This window comes from Ovis canadensis, chromosome 24 (genome assembly GCF_042477335.2).
Source record: "Ovis canadensis isolate MfBH-ARS-UI-01 breed Bighorn chromosome 24, ARS-UI_OviCan_v2, whole genome shotgun sequence".
Taxonomy (NCBI): Eukaryota; Metazoa; Chordata; class Mammalia; order Artiodactyla; family Bovidae; genus Ovis; species Ovis canadensis.
Window position 1 is genome coordinate 41,044,591 of NC_091268.1, and position 18,690 is coordinate 41,063,280.

The 18,690-nt window shown below is 56.6% G+C and overlaps 1 protein-coding gene across 3 annotated transcripts in view; it reads left to right on the top strand.

Annotated features, from left to right (window-relative positions):
- SBK1 (SH3 domain binding kinase 1) overlaps positions 1-12,947 on the top strand; it is a 53,300-nt gene extending 40,353 nt beyond the window's left edge. For all 3 annotated transcript variants that reach the window (XM_069571520.1, XM_069571518.1, XM_069571519.1), the window contains exons 2-4: positions 6,044-6,276; positions 8,032-8,234; positions 9,362-12,947. In XM_069571520.1, the coding sequence (XP_069427621.1) occupies positions 6,051-6,276; positions 8,032-8,234; positions 9,362-10,201 (1,269 nt within the window). In that variant the 5' untranslated portion in view covers positions 6,044-6,050 and the 3' untranslated portion in view covers positions 10,202-12,947. The remainder of the gene's footprint in view (positions 1-6,043; positions 6,277-8,031; positions 8,235-9,361) is intronic.
- Positions 12,948-18,690: the final 5,743 nt, after the last annotated feature.

Genomic DNA, 18,690 nt, shown 5'->3' on the forward strand with positions numbered 1-18,690 from the left:
GAGAGACACTTTAGCCACTCTTAAAAGCCCCAGCCTAGAAGTGACACCTCGTTTCTGTTCACATGCCACTGGGGAAAACCTGCCACAGGTGACCACAGCTGGATGCAAGGGAGGGGAGGGACGTAGCTCCCTGTTGACCGCCACCCTCCAGAACAGCTCTGTATCACAGGAGGGAGCACAAAGCTCTGACAGGCAGTTGGCCATCTTTGTGATAACCACAATACGTCATCAACCTCTTGGGCCTCTGCTCTTCATCCATGAGGGAGATCACCTGATGGAGGCAGCGGTTGCACAGCTCTGTACATTTACTGAAATCACTGGATTGTACACTTGCTATGGGGGAATTTTGTGATTGCCAATTGTTGTTCAGTCACTAAGTCGTGTCTGACTCTCTGCGACCCCGCGGAGTATAGCCTACCACGCTTCTCTGTCCGTGGGATTCCCCAGGCAAGGATACTGGTTTGGGTTGCCATTTCCTTCTCCAGGGGATCTTCCCAACCCAGGGATCAAACCCGTGACTCCTGCATTGGCAGGTGGATTATTTACCACTGAGCCACCAGGGAAGCCTAGATATACCAGTTACACCTCAGTTGAGCAGATTTTTAAAAATAGGAGGCATCTTGCCCCCTTCTGAGGGCACTTATGAGGACTCAGTGAGTGAAATTTTGCCAGTCTGGCACTGTGTGTGTGTGTGTGTGTGTGTGTGCGTGCGCACGCACGCATGGTAGGGAAGGGGGTCCCAGTGTAGACCTGACTTGGGTTACACACTGGGTGTTGTTTTCACAAAGGTGGAACCCAGCTCGAGCCACCTGCCAACAGGAAGTGGTAGGTGGTTCGGTCTTGCTTAGGAAACTCTCCCCCACCACCGTGGCCCGCCCAGCCTGTGGCGGAAGACCCAGCCCACAGGGCTGGAGCCTTTGTGGTCAGGGCCACCACCGCTGCCATGAAGACTGGGCGAGGCCCTCTTGCCTTCACCACAGATGGAGAATTGAGGGCCTCCCTTGGGATCAGCAAGGACACACACTGGAGGTACAGGTCACATGGGGTCCCCAAGGGCAGCACAGCCCTCAAGTGTGCACAGATGCAGTACCAGCTACACAGGGTGAACGGAGGCCAGCCAGGGCCTCCACGCCTGGTGCTGGGAAGTTCACGGCCACCAAGTTCTCAGCTGCTCCTCCAAGGGGAGGAAGTGATGATGCTGAAGGTGAAATAGCTCAAGGTCAAGTTCCCCATGATACCAGACATCTATGCCCTCAACCACCCAGCGAGGCTGAAGGGCTCAAGTCTCCACCTGAAAAAAGGAGCTGGTATACCTCGGCTTCCCAGGTGGCTCAGAGGTAAAGAACCCGCCTGCCAGTGCAGGAGATGCATGGTTCAACCTCCTGAGTCGGGAAGATCCCCTGGAGAAGGGAACGGTAACCCACTCCAGTATTCTTGCCTGGGAAATCCCATGGACAAAGGAGCCTGGAGAGCTATAGTCCAAGGGGTCCCAAGGAGTTGGACACGACTTAGCGACTGAGCAAGCACACACACCTGCCGCAGGGACTGTTGTGAGAACTAAGTGAGTTAATATCTGGACCAGTGCCTGGCCCCCAGTCGACTCGCCACAGGAGCTCCAGGAGGGCATGTGCTCCCTGGCTGAGGCCGTGCCCCCTTCTGGGCCTCCATTTCCGTGCTCGGATACTGAGGGAGCTGGAGGTGATGTCCCCACATTCTGTCTTGGGGCAAAAAATAGAGGTGGTTAAAAGCACCAACTTTGGAGCCAGTGCCAGCACTAGCGAGATGACATTGGGCGAGTTATACAGTCTCTGTGCCTCGTGCTCATCACCCCTAAAATGGGGATACTAATAATTCCTACCTTGAAGACTTCCCTGGTGGTCCAGAGACTAAAACTTCATGCTTCCACTGCAGGAGGCATGGGTTCAGTCCCTGGTCAGGGAACTAAGATCCCACAAGCTGTGCAGTGCAGCCAAAAATAATAATAGTAGTAGTAACAATAATAATGATAATACCAGCTACCTCATGAAATTGTGGGCTTCCCGGGTGATGCTAGTGGTAAAGAACCCGCCTGCCAATGCAGGAGACATAAGAGACACAGGTTCAGTCCCTGTGTCAAGAAGATCCCCTGGAAGAGGAAATAGCAACCCACTCCAGTATTCTTGCCTGGAAAATCCCATGGACAAAGGAGCCTGGCAGGCTACAGTCTACAGGGTCACAAAGAGTCAGACACAACTGGAGGGACTCAGCATGCATGCACGCCTGGAATTGTGAAAATGAGAGATGAGGTCAGCCTCCAACCAAACAGGGCTTGACATGCAGTGAGTACATTTAAGTGTCAGCCGTCACCCCGTTACTACTGTTATTTTCTTCATCTTACGGATGAGGAAGCTGAGGCCCAGAGAGGGGATGTGACTTACTCAAGGTCACCCAGCTAAAAAGTGGCACACCTTAGGATCAAGGCCAAACCTGCTGAGCCCCAAGGCCCGTGCTCTTTCCATCGCTTCCCCACTGCGCCTCTGAAGTCACATGCGTAGTAACTGGGTCAGAGGCAGCGTACCTGGGGGATGACGCGGCAGCATCAATCAGGCATGGGTGCAGGTCAGTCCCTTGTCTCCTGCTGACACCTTGCAGAGAACAGGCCTGGAGGAAGAGGGGTTGAAGAAGTGAGTGGGGGAAAGAAATGGAGGTCCCACAACCTGGACCCTCAGAACCAAGGGAAGGGACCATGGAGAGTTGGGTTTGATGTAGCACTAGCCCCCAGGGTAGTCTTGGCCTGTTGATGGGGACTGACAGGATACAGCTGCGACCACCCAAGATATTCAACAGGGGCCAGAAGAGAGAGGCATACAGACCCTGCCTGAACCCTGGGGCCCCTCAGAGACAGGAATTGATACCTGGGGCAGCAGGGAAGGCTTCCTGGAGGAGTGGGACCTGAGGATAATGAGATAAGGGGAAGGGGCAGGGGCCGGGGAGGGCAGGCCAGGTGAGCAGGAATGGCAGAGGGCGCTGGAGAGGCACACTCAAGCTGATGAGCAGCATTGCTGGGCAGTGGGCAGAGCCTGGGCTGACCCTGAGGATGAGGAAGCTGGTGTGGCCCCCACCCAGCCCGCGGAACCTGCCCAGGGCAACTCTTGAGGCCAAAGTGGCAGAGAGAAGCAGGCACCCCACAGTCCCTGGGGGAGGGAAGAAGGGCTTCTAGCAACTTGCAGTTGCCAAGCTCCCAGGGGATGCAGAAAACAGCCCCAAGGGGACCTGACAGGACCAAAGCCCGAAGCGGGAGAATCGCCACACGTGTGCACACAGGTGCCTGCACACACGAGGCAGCCCTTGGGGAGTCCACACACATCAGAAGTAGGTCAGCAGAGCAGCCCAGGGTCTCTTGATGGGCAGGGGGGAAGAGCTCCAGGTGAAGAGGATGCATACTCATCAGCACCCAGGGGGCAGGGGGAGCCCCACTCACTCCACAGGAACAGCCTGACCCCCCTACTCCCCAAGCTGCACCAGAGCCCATGACCTGGCTGTTCCCTCTTGGAGTCCTCTCCACCTAGGCAGTGGGCGGACATGTGACCGGGATCGGGAGAGCTGACCCTTTTAGCCCGGAGACTGTCATGGGGAGATGTCACCCTACTTTAGCCCTGCAGCAGGGAGATGCCCAGTGCTGTCCTGCCCTGAGCAGGCACTGCATAGACTCGGTGGCCATGCCAGGCAGGGCTGGGTTCGACACACTGTTGCTGGTGGAGGGAGCAGGGTTAGGAGTCCTAGGTTCTCGCTGGAGACTCGGTGGGGAGAGCACCGTATGGGACTTCATGAATGGAGGGGAGGGGCCTGTGTGGGGAAGCCGGATACCGAGGAAGAAGCAGGGGGTGGGAGCCAGAGCAGAGGAGGGGAGGATGGCTCCCTGCACTGCCCTCCCTGTCCCCGCCACCGTCCCCCGCCCCCCCCCCTCGCCCCGCAGCCAGCCAGGAGGACGTGCAGATGGAGCTCTGTTTGGGGCTGGGTGGGAGGCAGGAAGTTCCCTCCTGATGTTCTTCTTCTCCGCGTGAAGTGGGAGGCTGGGTCGTGCCGAGGGGGAAGGGGAAAGCAGAGGAGGAAAACAGGGTTTGGGCCTGGAAGGGGAGCGGCCGGGCCAGGGTAGAGACACCAGGCTCCCGGGCTGGGCTCACCCCAGCTGAGCAGGCGAGCATCATCGGAATGAGAACCCAACCACACCTGCCTCTTGGGGGGCGCTTACTGTGCACCAGGGACCAACCACTTCATGTCCTATAATCCTCAGGGAAAAGATACTATTGTATTCTTTTTATAAGGTGGGGAAACCGAGGCACAAAGACAGGAAGTAACTTGCGCAAGGACATCCAGCTAGCAAGTCATCGAGCCCGGCTTCCAACTAGGCAGTCTGGCTCCAAGTCTGTGCCTTCACTCTGAACCACGAGGGCAGGGCTGGGGGCTGAGGGGCAGGCTGTGGGTACTGAGAGCGCTGGTGGTCCACCTACAGGAGGGAGAAGGGAGCGAGGGCGGAGGAGCTGCACCCGGGGATGGCTGCTGAGGCTCAGCCCAGAGGGGGTTCATCGGCGGCCTCCTTCATTGGTGCATAGGCAGACATGGGCACACAGACACTTGCTCCCAGTTGCTTGGCTCCTTGGTCTAAGCTTCCCCCCGTTAGACGGACGAGAAATGCAACCCCCAGATAAGCATTCGCTGTCACCCACCCCTGAACGCTTCCCACTGCAGCTCTCTGTGCCCCCAGCACCATCAGGAGGCAAACTCAGTACCCCCCGAAGGGGTGGGTGTGTCCAGGAAGCCCCCTCCCCCAGCCTGTGTGAACACGGAAGGGGACCAGCGGTGACAGTGGAGGGTGGGTCATGGTGGAACAGGCATTCTGTCCTTGTATCCGAGGAGCCTGGGCGGGGACCCAGGAGCTACAGCTGCAGCTGTGTACTTGAGCTGGGCTGTGTGTGATCGTCTGAGGTCGGGGGACAGATTATAAGGCCTTGGTGGGGATGTGGCCAGCCTGCGCCGCCCTGCCAGGGTTTTATCTGAGACTTCTGCCCCCTGTTACGGCTTCCCTGGAGGCTCAGTCGGTGAAGAATCCGCCTGCAATGCAGGACACCTGGGTTCCATCCCTGGGTCGGGAAGATCCCCTGGAGAAGGAAATGGCTACCCAGTCCAGTATTCTTGCCTGAGAAACCCCACAGACAGCAGAACCTGGCGTGCTGCAGTCCATGGGGTCGCAAAGAGCCGAAACGACTGTGTGACTGAACAACCTCCCCTCACACCCCCCCTGCCCCTCCCCAGCCTTATTTTCTCTATAGCCAATGTCACCTTTTATCACAATATATAATTTGTGGGCTTACTGTGTATTGTCCATTTCCCCACCTTGAACATAAGTCTGTGTGTTCAGGGCTGTGTCCCCAGGGCTCCAAACCGCACCTGGCAAACAGCAGGTGCTGATCAATACTTGTGAATGGGAGCACCCGTGTGAACTCAGCATGTGGCATGTCTTTGTGTGACATAAACACGTGTGCCTTGCCTGACACTGTGTCTGGATGATAGCATGAGACGCCCAAGTAGGGAGCGGTGGGACAATGGCCGTGTCTCTGGGGATTGCTGGCTCAGGCCTGACCCTGAAGCTTCAGGGAAAGGATGGGGACTTCCCAGGTGATTCTTCTTTACCACTGAACCAGGTGACTCAGTGGTAAAGAACCCGCTTTACCTGTCCTGAGACGTAAGAGATGCAGGTTTGAACCCTGGGTCAGGAAGATCCCTGGCGGAGGCCATGGCAACACCCTCCAGTATTCTTGCCTGGAGAATCCCATGGACAGAGGAGCCTGGTGGGCTACGAGTCTGTGGGGTCTCAAAGAGTTTGGACACGCCTTAGCAACTAAACAACCAACCATTTGCAGCAAAGATGCTTGTCGCCGCCTGGTGGTCATCTTAGGCCTGGCATCGGGCCCAGCCCCAGACATCCTGGGCCCTGGATGGGGAGGAGGTGGGGAGTGGAGGGGTCTGATGTCACACTCCATCCCTCTCCCCACCCCCACACCAGGGAGAAGATGAGCGTGGGCTGCCCAGAGCCCGAGCCGCCCCACTCCCTGCCCTGCTGCGGGCCAGGGACCGCCCCCGGGCTGGGTGCCGGCGTTCCCCTCCTCACCGAAGACATGCAGGCGCTGACCCTCCGCACAGTGGCCGCGAGCGACGTCACCAAGCACTACGAACTCGTCCGGGAGCTGGGCAAGGGCACCTATGGGAAGGTCGACCTCGTGGCCTACAAGGGCACGGGTGAGTATCTGCAGGGCGGCCCGCTGTAAGACAGGAGTGGGGACCTGGTGGGGGCTCTCTGTAGGGGCCAGGAGGCCAGCAGGGAAGGAGAGTCTGTGCTACCAGTGGAGAGAGTGTGGCATGAAGCAGCCCGGGAAAGCGGGGACAAGGGAGGAATCTCTGGGGAAAGTGGGCTGCTCTGGGGCCATCCACAGTGCCCTGAGGACAGCCAAAGAGGACGAGATGGTGGGATGGCATCACCGAATCAATGGACATGAGTGTGAGCAAACTCTGGGAGATAGTGAAGGACAGGGAAGCCTGGCATGCTGCAGTCCATGGGGTCACCAAGAGTCAGACACAACTGAGCAACTGAACAAAAGTGCCCTCAGGACAGTCGAGGAGGTGTGCCTGGGGACGTGTGGAATCAGGGGAAAGGTCAGGGCTGGCAGTGGTGTTTGGGGGATGACCAGCATATATGTGATAGCTGTCCCCGGGAGGGTGGACCAAACTGAACTGGGGTCCTCGCGAACAGAGCACCATGCTTAACAGCAGGTGGGAGAGGGCCCTGTGAGGTCCATGTGGCTGCTCCATTCCTCAGATCCCAAGGACACTGAGACCCAGAAAGATGCAATCACTCAGCCCAGGTCATGCAGCTACAGAAAGTGTGACCTAGGATGAGCCCCCAGTCATCAGCTCCAGGGCCTTCTCGCTTAACTGCTAAACTTGATGCCTTCCCCACAGTGTAAGCTCACTGCAGTGCCCATCAGCCAGCCAGGGATGGGGGCTCATAGGTGCCCACAGCTGCATTCAGAGGGGACCGGGCCAGAAGGAGGAACCTTGGACATGGGGTCACCTGAGCTTGGCTGCTTGCTTGCTGTGTGACCTGGGGCAAGTGACTTAACCTCTCTGTGCCTAGATTTCCTCCTTTGTGAAATAGAGGAGTATTAATGCCCAGTTGATAGGGTTTTTATAAAAAGTGAGTTGCGAACATGAAATGCAGAAGGCAAGACCCGCAATGTGTAAGCTCTCTGTGAACACACACGTGTCACACAGCTCTGTACCCAGATGGGTACAGATGGCTGCTCAAGCTCAGAGTCGGGGACACGTGCCTTGCAGGCCCTCACCTCTGTGTGTCTATTGCCTTCTTATTTATTCGTCTGCTTAACAAACGTTTTCGGAGCACCTGCAGTGCACCAGGCTCTTCTGTGAGCACTGGAGATACAAGAGCAAACAAGACACAGGTTCCTGGGACTCCCTGGTGGTCCAGTGGTTGGGACTTCAGCTCCCAGTGCAGGGGAGTGCCCGTTCCATCCCTGGTCAGGCAACTGGGATGGCACATGCCTCACAGCCAAGGAACAGAAGCAATAATGTAACAAATTCATGAAAGACTTGAAAAAATGGTCCACAACAAAAAAATTAAAAAAAAAAAACCAGATAGTTTCCTGTGCTCAAGGGCCTTCTGACCAGGGGCAGACAGACAAGATACGTAAGTACACAGTGTGTCAGGAGAAAAACAAGAGGGTGGAGGAAGCAGCAGGCCCGCCTCATGGAGGGCTGCAGGCGGGGCAGAGAGGACCCAGGCTGACGCCTGACTTGCTGCAGGGCCTTCCCCTCTCTGGGCCTCAGTTTCCTACCTGTGAAATGACAGCCTGCCCACTGGGGCTCCCGTCAAGTCATGCGCTGTGGCCCAGACAGGCTGCACAGACAGGCCCGGCTGTGTGAGGCGCAGGGGCGCAGGGAGAGGGGTCCTCACCGCTCTCACTGTCGCCCCGCTAGGCACGAAGATGGCGCTGAAGTTTGTGAACAAGAGCAAAACCAAGCTGAAGAACTTCCTGCGGGAGGTGAGCATTACCAACAGCCTCTCCTCCAGCCCCTTCATCATCAAGGTCTTCGACGTCGTGTTTGAGACGGAAGACTGCTATGTCTTCGCCCAGGAGTACGCGCCCGCCGGGGACCTGTTCGACATTATTCCTCCTCAGGTACTGGGGGGGTGGCTGAGGGAGGGGAGAGGCTCTGCTGGGTCCCCGAGTGTGAGAGCTGAAGAGGAGTCAGGCCACTCGCTTAAATCATTTATTAGGCGCCTACTGTGTATCAGTCATTGTTTGGAGGGCTGCGGATACACAGTGAACAAAAGCTCCTGCTATGGGCCTAGTGGGGGAAACACACTTCACAGTTGGCCACATGAGGCACTAAGATGATGGAGAAGGGAATGGCAACCCACTCCGGTATTCTTGCCTGGAGAATCCCAGGGACAGAGGAGCCTGGCCTGCTACAGTTCACAGGGTCGCAAAGAGACACGACTGAATTGACTTAGGCACCGTACTGCGATAAGGACCAGCCGGTGGATGGGATGAAGTCCAGCAGCCCCCTCCTCCGCTGCTGTATGGGAGGTGGGGACCCAAGAGGGAAGGTGGCAGGGCCACTAGCCTTCCCAGAGGAGGTGCCCGGGATGGGGAGACTGCTCCCGGGGATTCCCGGCACCTGGCTTTGCAGTCGGCCAGGATGAAACACTGCCCTGCCGCTCACCGGATTAAGTGACAAGGCCTCTCAGAGCTGCCGTTTAAGTGAGATGGGCATACAGCAGACCATGCCGGATAGGGTCCTTATTAACCCAGTACTTGGCCCAAAGCAGGCGCTCCGTACAGGTGCTGGGGGAGAAGGTGGGGAAGGTTCGAGGGGTATGTGAAAACCCGGGGGCCAGGGAGGGAGCCGCGGATGCCCAAGTAGGATAAGGAAGGGCGGCTGGCCCCGGATCTGCCCAGGAAAGGGACCCCGCAAGGAGTTCGGGTTGAGGGACGGGGCGGGGGCGGGGATGGGAAGGAGAGGGCGGGGCGGGGGCGGGGATGGGAGGGGCGGAGGAATGGGAAGGAGAGGGCGGTTGGGGGGGCGGGGATGGGAGGGAGGGGCGAGGATGGGAGGGAGGGGGCGGTTGGGGGGCGGGGATGGGAAGGAGGGGGCGGTTGGGGGGCGGGGATGGGAAGGAGGGGGCGGTTGGGGGGCGGGGATTGGGAGGAGAGGGCCGGGCGGGGCGGGGGTGGAGGGAGAGGGCCGGGTGGAACCTGTCCGCGCCCCTGAGCCGCCCTCCCGCCCTCTCCTCCGGCCGCAGGTGGGGCTCCCCGAGGACACCGTGAAGCGCTGCGTGCAGCAGCTGGGCCTGGCGCTGGACTTCATGCACGGTCGGCAGCTGGTGCACCGCGACATCAAGCCGGAGAACGTGCTGCTGTTCGACCGCGAGTGCCGGCGCGTGAAGCTGGCCGACTTCGGCATGACGCGCCGCGTGGGCTGCCGCGTGAAGCGGGTGAGCGGCACCATCCCGTACACAGCGCCCGAGGTGTGCCAGGCGGGCCGCGCCGACGGCTTCGCGGTGGACACTGGCGTGGATGTGTGGGCCTTCGGCGTGCTCATCTTCTGCGTGCTCACCGGCAACTTCCCGTGGGAGGCGGCGTCGGGCGCCGACGCCTTCTTCGAGGAGTTCGTGCGCTGGCAGCGGGGCCGCCTGCCGGGGCTGCCGTCGCAGTGGCGCCGCTTCACCGAGCCAGCGCTGCGCATGTTCCAGCGGCTCCTGGCGCTGGAGCCCGAGCGCCGCGGGCCGGCTAAGGAGGTCTTCCGCTTCCTCAAGCACGAGCTCACGTCCGAGCTGCGGCGCCGGCCCTCGCACCGCGCGCGCAAGCCCGCCGGGGACCGCCCGCCGGCCGCCGGGCCGCTGCGCCTCGAGGCGCCCGGGCCGCTCAAGCGGACGGTGCTGACCGAGAGCGGCAGCGGCTCTCGGCCCGCGCCTCCCACCGTCGGGCCCGGACCTGTGCCGGTCCCCGTCCCCGTGCCCGTGCCGGTCCCCGTGCCCGAGCCCGGCCTGGCCCCCCCGGGGCCTCCCGGCAGGACCGACGGCCGCCCGGACAAAAGCAAAGGGCAGGTGGTGCTGGCCACGGCCATCGAGATCTGCGTCTGAGCCGCCCCCGCCGCCCTCGGGGCCCGGGCGCCGAGCAGCAGCCAGGCCGGGGCGCAGGGAGCCGCCCTGGCCGAAGCGGCCAGCCCCCTGCGGCGGCAGGAGGGAGTAGTGGTAGGCGAGGCAGGCGCCCGGCCCGGCGGCGGGCCGGTGAGATGCCACCAAAGGAGCCCAGCCCCACAGACCCGAGGATTCAGAGGCCCCCACCCCACCCCCCACCCCCGACACCAGGAGCAAGGGAGCTTGCCGGCAGACTCCCCCACACCTCCCTGAACCTGGGACCCTGAACCTAGGGCCCTAGTGGCTCCGGGCCCTTTGCACCCCCCTGGCAGACCATCCAGCAGCCCTACCCCTTTTCCTGCCCCCCTCCCAACCATCCCGCCCCCACCCCCACCCTGGGAACGAAAAGGAACTCGAATGCTGGGGCCGAGAAAGGGCTTAGGGCGTCTAGGCACTCACTGGCTGGGAGGAGGGCGGTGAGCCGAGGGCAGGGGTGTTGCTCATCTGAGACCGGCCCCTTTCCAGGGAGGGTTAGAGGGGAGGGACCACGCCCCCTGCAAAAATGTAGCAAACGTCTGGATGTCACAGCAGTGTGTGTGTGTAAACACAGGCCCCAAGAATCCAGTGACTCTCACACCACCCAGTCCTTCCCCCCAACCCATGAGGACACAGAGCCCAAAAGGAGGGCGGCCGGCCAAGATCACACACAGCCAGAGAGGCCGCAGCCCTCCCCCTCCCCTTACAGGGATTTCAGGACAACTGGTCCCCGAGGCCAGGGGCCTCATGCCCCTGCATCACCAGGCCCGGGGAATGAGTTCAGAGCCCGGCCGCACCTTCCCCAGGCCAGGGAAACCTTGCTCAGATCCTCTCAATCCTCGCTGCCCCAGCCCAGACAGTGGCCTGGACTTTGAGCAGGCGGCGAGGTTACTTGTGCCAGGAATTTCTCCCGGATTTCTGCTGGAGTCCAACATCTGAGCCTGGGGCTGACTCCATCCCCATGTCTCCCAAGTTTCTCCTACTGGGGTGTGGGTGTGAGAACAGAGGCCCTGGAAATGGGAGGGAGTGAGCGTGTGAACAGGTACCTGTGCAGTGTGAGCACATGCAGAAGGCACCTGTGTGCGTGTAGCCTCGTGTGTTCAGTGACTGCATCCAGACACCCCAGTCACTCCACCCCAGGATTCTCAGCGGGCAGCTGCCAGAGGGCGCTCAGGCCCCCGGCTCAGCACACCCCTCAGGGAGCCTGGCAAGGAGGCACCCGCAGGCCAGAGGAGCCCAGACTCACAAAGCCCGCCCTCACAACTCCTGCCCTGTCCGTGGAGGCCTGGGACCCTGCAATAACCTCATCCTGGGAGAGGCTGCTCCCTCTGCCTGGCAGCACCCTACCCGCTGTCCCAGGCCACACCTTCCAGGGTCCCTTCCAGGGTTCTCGGCCATTTGAGGGGGCTCCCTAGTGGGCCACGCTGACCAGAGGGGACCCTCTGGCCAGGAGCCCCCACTTCTCCATTCACCCTCATTCCCACCACGCAAAAGGGCTATAGGTCCCCCCGCCCTGCCCGGGTCCAGTTTACAGTGTGTGGTTGCCCCAGGGCCTGGTCCCCCTCCCTCCTCAGTGTGCCCGCCCATCTAGAGACCCACCTCCCCGGCGGGCATGGGGGCCCAACACATGCCAGGTAAGTAGCAACCCCCCCCCCCACCAAGGGCCAAGCCTTGGAGCAGGGCCTGCCTCCCCATCACTGCCCTTGCCCCAGCCCACCTGGAGCCCATCTGGGCACCTCTCCCAGCCACAACTTCTCCTTTTGCCTTAGGCCTCTCGACATCCCGTCTCTCCTGCAATAACACGGAAGCGAGATTCCAAGTAGACACCCCTCGCGTGCGCCCTCTTTCTCTCTCTCTCTCTCTGTTAAGATCCTGTTTGAGAGTCTCTCCCTTGTCGTAGTATCTAGGATGTTAGAGTTGGGAAGGGACCGTAGTTCTGTAGCCCAGCCCCTGTTGTCAGAGGCACAGAGGGGGGCAGCGGCAGCCTAGAGCGAAGCAGGACTGGAACCGGTTCTGTGCCCGCCCTCCACGTCGGGGCCTTGCTGCCGCCGCCACCACCACCACCTCCTCTGCTGTGGGGGCTGGGACCCTTTGCCCCTTAGGAGAGGTGTTGGTCACAGATGTTTACCTCAGTTTATGTCACTGTCAAAGAACAAGTAAATAGCAAAAAAATGAATCACGCCGTAGACCTGAAGACTTAGGAAAAAAAACCCTCGCGATTCTTCTGTGCAGGTGTTTGTGTGTGCGCACACGCGCACGTGTCTCTGTCCCACCCGGGGCTGGCCGGGTCATCCCCGACCTCTGTCCCAGCCCCGCGCCCCCTACACTGCCCCCTGTCCTTCGGTGCTTCCCAGAGGCCCCTCGGAGCTGGCCTGTGGGGTGTGGTGAGCCCCTGGGCAGGAGGCAGGGCCACAGGTTAGCTAAGCCGTCTGCCACCAGGCCAGCTGAGCAGAGCCCTAAGGCTGCCAATGCTCCCCGGGCCCACACTGTGGCGGTGGGACCGTCCTGGTGGCTGGTGTCAGCATTCCAGCCTGACTCGGGGCCTGGGTGGGATCCCAGCCCCGCAGCCCCAGACCCTCACGTTGCCACCGTCCTCCACCATGTGTTTGTAAATACTCTGGCATCCTTTGGCCCTGAGAAGGTTTTTAAATGTGTTATTTACTTCTCTAATCATGACAATTGCTATAAAATAAAGAAAAGTTTAGAAAAATTACCACTGGGTGTCTTGTGTTGTCTCAGATAGGGCCTAGAGAGGGAGATACACAGAATTAACTCTGGAAACAAGACAACACATGGTTTAAGGTGGGGTCTGCAGAGTCCAAAGGCAGCCACCCCAGGCCTCCTGCGACCTCTTGTGTGAGCTAGAGGAGGCCCCAGCCAGGGATGATGGAGCATGAAAGGAACAAGGACCTGGGTTCTGTGGGGGAGAAGTAGGGAGCTTTCCCTGAACTGGACTCCAGGTTCAGCGTGGAGCCCTACAGACTGGGCAGGAAACAGCGGCCAAAAAGCCCAGAGGACCAGAATAGGCGACTCAGCCAGCCACCCAGCAGCAAATGTTTACTGGGGCGCGTTCTGTGCACCTGGCTTCCTAGATGGGCCTGGGGATGTGCCAGTAAACAGGACAGATGGGGCCCCATCCTCGGGCAGCCAGTGGTCTACTGATGTAGCAGACATCACCCACGTGGAAGGCTGGGGGCTGCGAAATTACGTAACCGGGAAGCCGGTCAAGTTCGGAGGCGGCAGGAACTCCCCAAAGACGGAGACCAGAGGCTTGTTGTCTGGGTGGCAGGCACAGCGGGTGCAAAAAAGCTGATTGGCTGAGGCTGCAGACTCGAGGCAGCAGGCAAATGGACATTCTAACGCAGGGGAGTCAGGCGGGCGATGAGGAGTTTCATGATTCGACATTCATTCAGCAAATATTTATTAATTACGTACTCGTGACAACAGAACAGTTCTGTCGGCTCTGCCTTCAGCCACAGCTCTACCCAGAATCTGAGTGCGTGCACTGCCAGCAAGGAAGTTGGCACCCCTCGTTTGCCTGGTGCTCCTCACTCACTCCCAGCTTCCTCTCCTGAGCCTCTTCAGGGTCTTATCAGGACAGCAGCCAGAATGAGTCTGCACATAGGTGACACCTGTCATCCTGTTGGAAAGCCTACAAAAGCTCCCTGCATGCATGCATGCTAAGTCACTTCAGTTGTGTCCAACTCTTTGCAACTCTATGAATGGCAGCCCACCAGACTCCTCTGTCCATGGGATTCTCCAGGCAAGAATATTGGAATGGGTTGCCATGCCCTCTTCCAGGGGATCTTCCTGACCCAGGAATCGAACCTGTGTCTCCTGCATCTCCTGCATTAGCTGGGGATTCTTCACCATCAGCACCACCTGGGAAGCCCCAGAAAATCTCCCTACTTCACTCCAAATCAGAGCTGAAGTCCTTACAGTGGCCTTCAAAGGTCCCACTCCCTACTCCAAGCCTGTGCTGCCTTCAGGCCCTGTTGGCCTCTAGGTCAGCCAAGTACACTCTACCCTCAGGGCTTGAATCCTTGCCTTGGGCTCTCCCAAATCTCCCTGTAGCTCCCTTTCCCCTCCTTCAGGTCCCTGCTCCAATGCCAATGATCAGAGTCCACTTCCTGGAGCAGATGCTCCTCACCCTGCTTCACGCCCCACCATTCCGGATACCAAGTATTGGTTTGTTCTCCATCTCTCCCCACTAGAACATAAGTTCCATAAGAGCAGAGTCAGTATTTGGCAAATTGCTACTCCCCTCCCCACCCCCACCAAATGCCTAGTACAGGGCCTGGCACACGACACTCCATAAGAATTTGTCAACTGAGTGAATGAATGCCTAATACTATTTTACGGGCTGAGGATATAGCAATAAACAAGATATACAATCCATATCTCCTGAAGCTTACTTCCTAAAAACAGGCATTAAATAGGTTACAAAACTATCTATGAAATTGAGAGGCATGGAGGTAAAAGAGAAAGGGGGGAAATAAGTGGAAAAAAAGACTTCTTTAGTGGTCCAGTGGCTAGGACTCCGCACTCCCAATGCAGGGCGTCTGGGTTCGGACCCTGGTTGGGGAACTAGATCCCAAATGCCACAACTAAAGGGTTTGCATGCTACAACCAAAGATTCCACAAGAGGCAACAAAGATGGAAGATCCCACCGCTAAGACCTGGCACAGCCAAATAAATAAATAAAAACAAATTAAAAAAAAAATTGAGACAGCGAGGGGAAAAAAAAATCCACCCAGACTAGATCAGATGGGGAAGGAATCCTACCCAAGAATTTTTTGAAAATGTCTGCTATTTGTTTGCAATGATAAAGGTGGATACCTGGGGGCAATAGTCCCCTACAAAACAGAACACTTTGGTGAATCAGTGGTAAAGAATCTGCCTGCTAATACAGGAGACATGGGTTCGATCCCTGGGTCAAGAAGATCCCCTGAAGCAAATGGCAACCCACTCCAGTATTCTTACCTGGAGAATCCAATGGACAGAGGAGCCTGGCAGGCTACAGTCCATGGGATTGCAAAAGAGTTGGACACGACTTAGCAACTAAACAACAACAACATGGAGATGGAAGGGAAATCTACTAATGTACAAATATCCCCTCTTTGTAACCCCCAATGTGTCAAGCCTGGTGTGCTGCAGTTCATGGGGCCCCAAGGAGTAGGACACAGCTTAGCTACTGAACAATGTGTCAGAGAATGCCAGGACTTGCCACTAGGGGGCCTTGGTTTTCTGCGCTGTTGCTTCTGTCTGCCATTCAGTGTCACTGCTGAACTCAGGCATCCTCCGGGTGATAGAAGTCATCGTCCTGCCAGCTCAAAGGCGCTTGACAAGAAGGGTTTCCATAAAAACATCACACTGTTTCAGAACCCAATCAACCCCCGGAAATCCCTTGGATCCTTCTGTTTAGCCCAGGCCACAGCATATTAAAAAGCAGAGACATTACTTTGTCAACAAAGGTCCATCTAGTCAAGGCTATGGTTTTTCCAGTGGTAATGTATGGATGTGAGAGCTGGACTATAAAGAAAGCTGAGTGCAGAAGAATTGACGCTTTTGAAGTCCTGGGTGTTCATTGGAAGGACTGATGTTGAGGCTGAAACTCCAATACTTTGGCCACCTGATGCAAAAAGCTAGCTCATTTGAAAAGACCCTGATGCTGGGAAAGATTGAGGGCAGGAGGAGAAGGGGATGACAGAGGCTGAGATGGTTGGATGACATTACCAACTCAATGGACATGGGTTTGGGTGGACTCCGGGAGTTGGTGATGGACACGGAGGCCTGGCACACTCGGTTCATGGGGTCACAAAGAGTCGGACACGACTGAGCGACTGAACTGAACTGAACTGAACCTCCCCTTGATCGTGAAAAGTTTCTTCTCCAGAGCATTTAGTGTCCTTTCCTGCCCGTAGTCTTCAGTCTAGATTAATTTAGTCCCTCAAAAGATTTCCTATGACACTGAACTTTAGAAGAGAAGAGACTTTATTCTTTGGTTCCTTTTTCCCCAAGGTGCTCCTTGAATCCCAGGCAAAATTTCCCCAGTTCTCGCCAGTGACAGTTAAGGCTGTCAAGACAAGGAGCACTGGCGGGGGCAACCTCAAAGCTCCCAGTATACCCTTCATGCCAGACAGTGGATGCCTACTCAACTTACATCACTCAGGAAGACAGTCCCCACACAGCATCTCTGTCTCAAAAATGTCAAGCCCTACCCAGCCATCTAGTGCCTGGATTGGGGTGGAAATGTGGGTGGAGGAAAAGTAAATTTGAGGTATTTACTAGAAGTTGAGGGGAGGAGAATATTCATCACCCAGCCTTGGGTTAACAGAGCTTTGGGGCAGTGGAGGAATTCAGGGGTTTCCATGTGGAAACAAAAGGGCAGAAAGAGGATGGTGGCTTCAGAGCCCGAGAGCATATGGGGACAGCCACAGAGTAGGCTGTATAATTAACATACTGTATTGTATACATGACATTTGCCACAAAGGTATACCTTGTGTTCTCACCACGTAAAATTTGAACTATGGGAGTTGAAGGATATATTAATTAGATGGTGGTAATCATTTCATAATATACTCCTATTTCAAAACATCAAGTTGTACAGCATACATGGCGTGTGTCCCTGCTCAGTGGTGTCCGACTCTTTGCGACCCCATGGACTGCAGCCCTCCAGGCTCCTCTGTGCATGGGATTTCCCAGGCCAGAATACTGGAGTGGGTTTGCCATTTCCTCCCAACTCAGGGATCGAACCCATGTCTCCTGCATCTCCTGCATTGGCAAGCAGATTCTTTACCACTAGCACCACCTGGGAAGCCCCATTGTACACATTTTATTTTGTCAATTAAACCTCAATAAAGCTAAGGGGAAAAAAGTAATAAACTAGGATGGCCCAACTCAAGAGACAGTGAGCCCTGGTACTTTCCTGGTGGTTCTGTGGCTAGGACTTTCGGCTTCCACTGCAGGGCATGTGGGTTCAATCCTTGGTCAGGCAACTAAAATCCCACGTGCCAGGTGGTTCAACCAAAAAAAAGAGACAGTGAGCCCCAACTTGGGAATCCTCAGAAAGATCATGGAGCGGCCTGGATATCCTTAGCATGTGGTGAGAGGTTCATGACATTTTATTCTGATATTTAAGGAAAATGGGGGCAACTGCAGAAAGTAGAGGACTGGGGCTTATAATTAATTACAGCTGTGATAAGGACCATGGGATGCTAAGAATAACAGAAGACTTAGTGGACATCTGCTATTTCTTGTTCAGCACTCATTTGCCCCTCTCTGGGTGACAGCAACCCAAGTTTCCCTTGCATGTTCTTGATCTATGTGGTTCCAGTGGGGCTTACTCCATCCCTTGGCTCCATGGGATGATCACATGACCCAGGTCTTGTCAAGCAGCGTCTTCCTACTCATGAGCTACAGCGATTGGCTCAGGTTTACAGAACTGGGTTATACAGCCCAGGTTGTATAACTACGTTTAGGCAGCTCCTGGCTCTTCTCCGCACCTATTAGGGGGGAAAGTATGCTCTTTTCATTAGAGCTGTAACCTGTGAGATGTAAGCCTGGTGGCCATCATTGCCACCACTTGGGGAGAGTCTCGTTAAGCATGAAACCGACACAGTGAGTGAAGCGGAGTTGAGACAAGGAGTGATGGACTCTGATGACATTATTTGAATACAAGGATCCATGAATGATCCATGGGCTTCCCAGGTGGCGCTAGTGGTAAAGAACCTGCCTGCCAGTGCAGGAGACATAAGAGACACAGGTTCAACACCTGGGTTCAGAAGATCCCCTGGAGGAGGAAATGGCAACCCACTCCAGTATTCTTGCCTGGAGAATCTCATAGACAGAGAAGCCTGGCAGGTTATAGTCCATAGGCTCACAAAGAGTCGGTCGGAGGAGCCTGCCGGGCTGCGATCCATAGGGTTGCAAAGAGTCCGATACAACTGAAGCAACTTAGCATGCTTCCATGACTGAAATTAGATCAAAATAGGTTTTGCAGTTACATGAGCCAACATATCCTCACAAATCTATTTGAGTTCATTGTCTATCCCTTGCAAACAAAGAGCTCTAACTGGACTTCCCTGCGGGCCCAATGGTAAAAAACCCACCTTGGAATGCATGGGGCCCAGGTTCTATCTTTGGTCCGAGAAGATTCCATATGCCACAGGGAAACTAAGTTGGTGTGCTCAACTAAAATCCAATGCAGCCAAATAAGTTTAAAAAGAGAGAGAGAGAGAGCTCTGACTGGTAGGCAGAGAAACCTAATCTGTAAGACCCCTGAAACCACCAGTATCTATGGGGTCCTGTCCCACAGCAGCCACGGATCAACATAGGTAACACTGATTTCTAGAAGCCACTGAGCCCTTCTGGGTCTAGATTCTCACTTCTCAGGCTGAGATTACCTGAGTGTTCATCAGGATCTATTTGATCCGGAATAACAGATAAATGGGGCT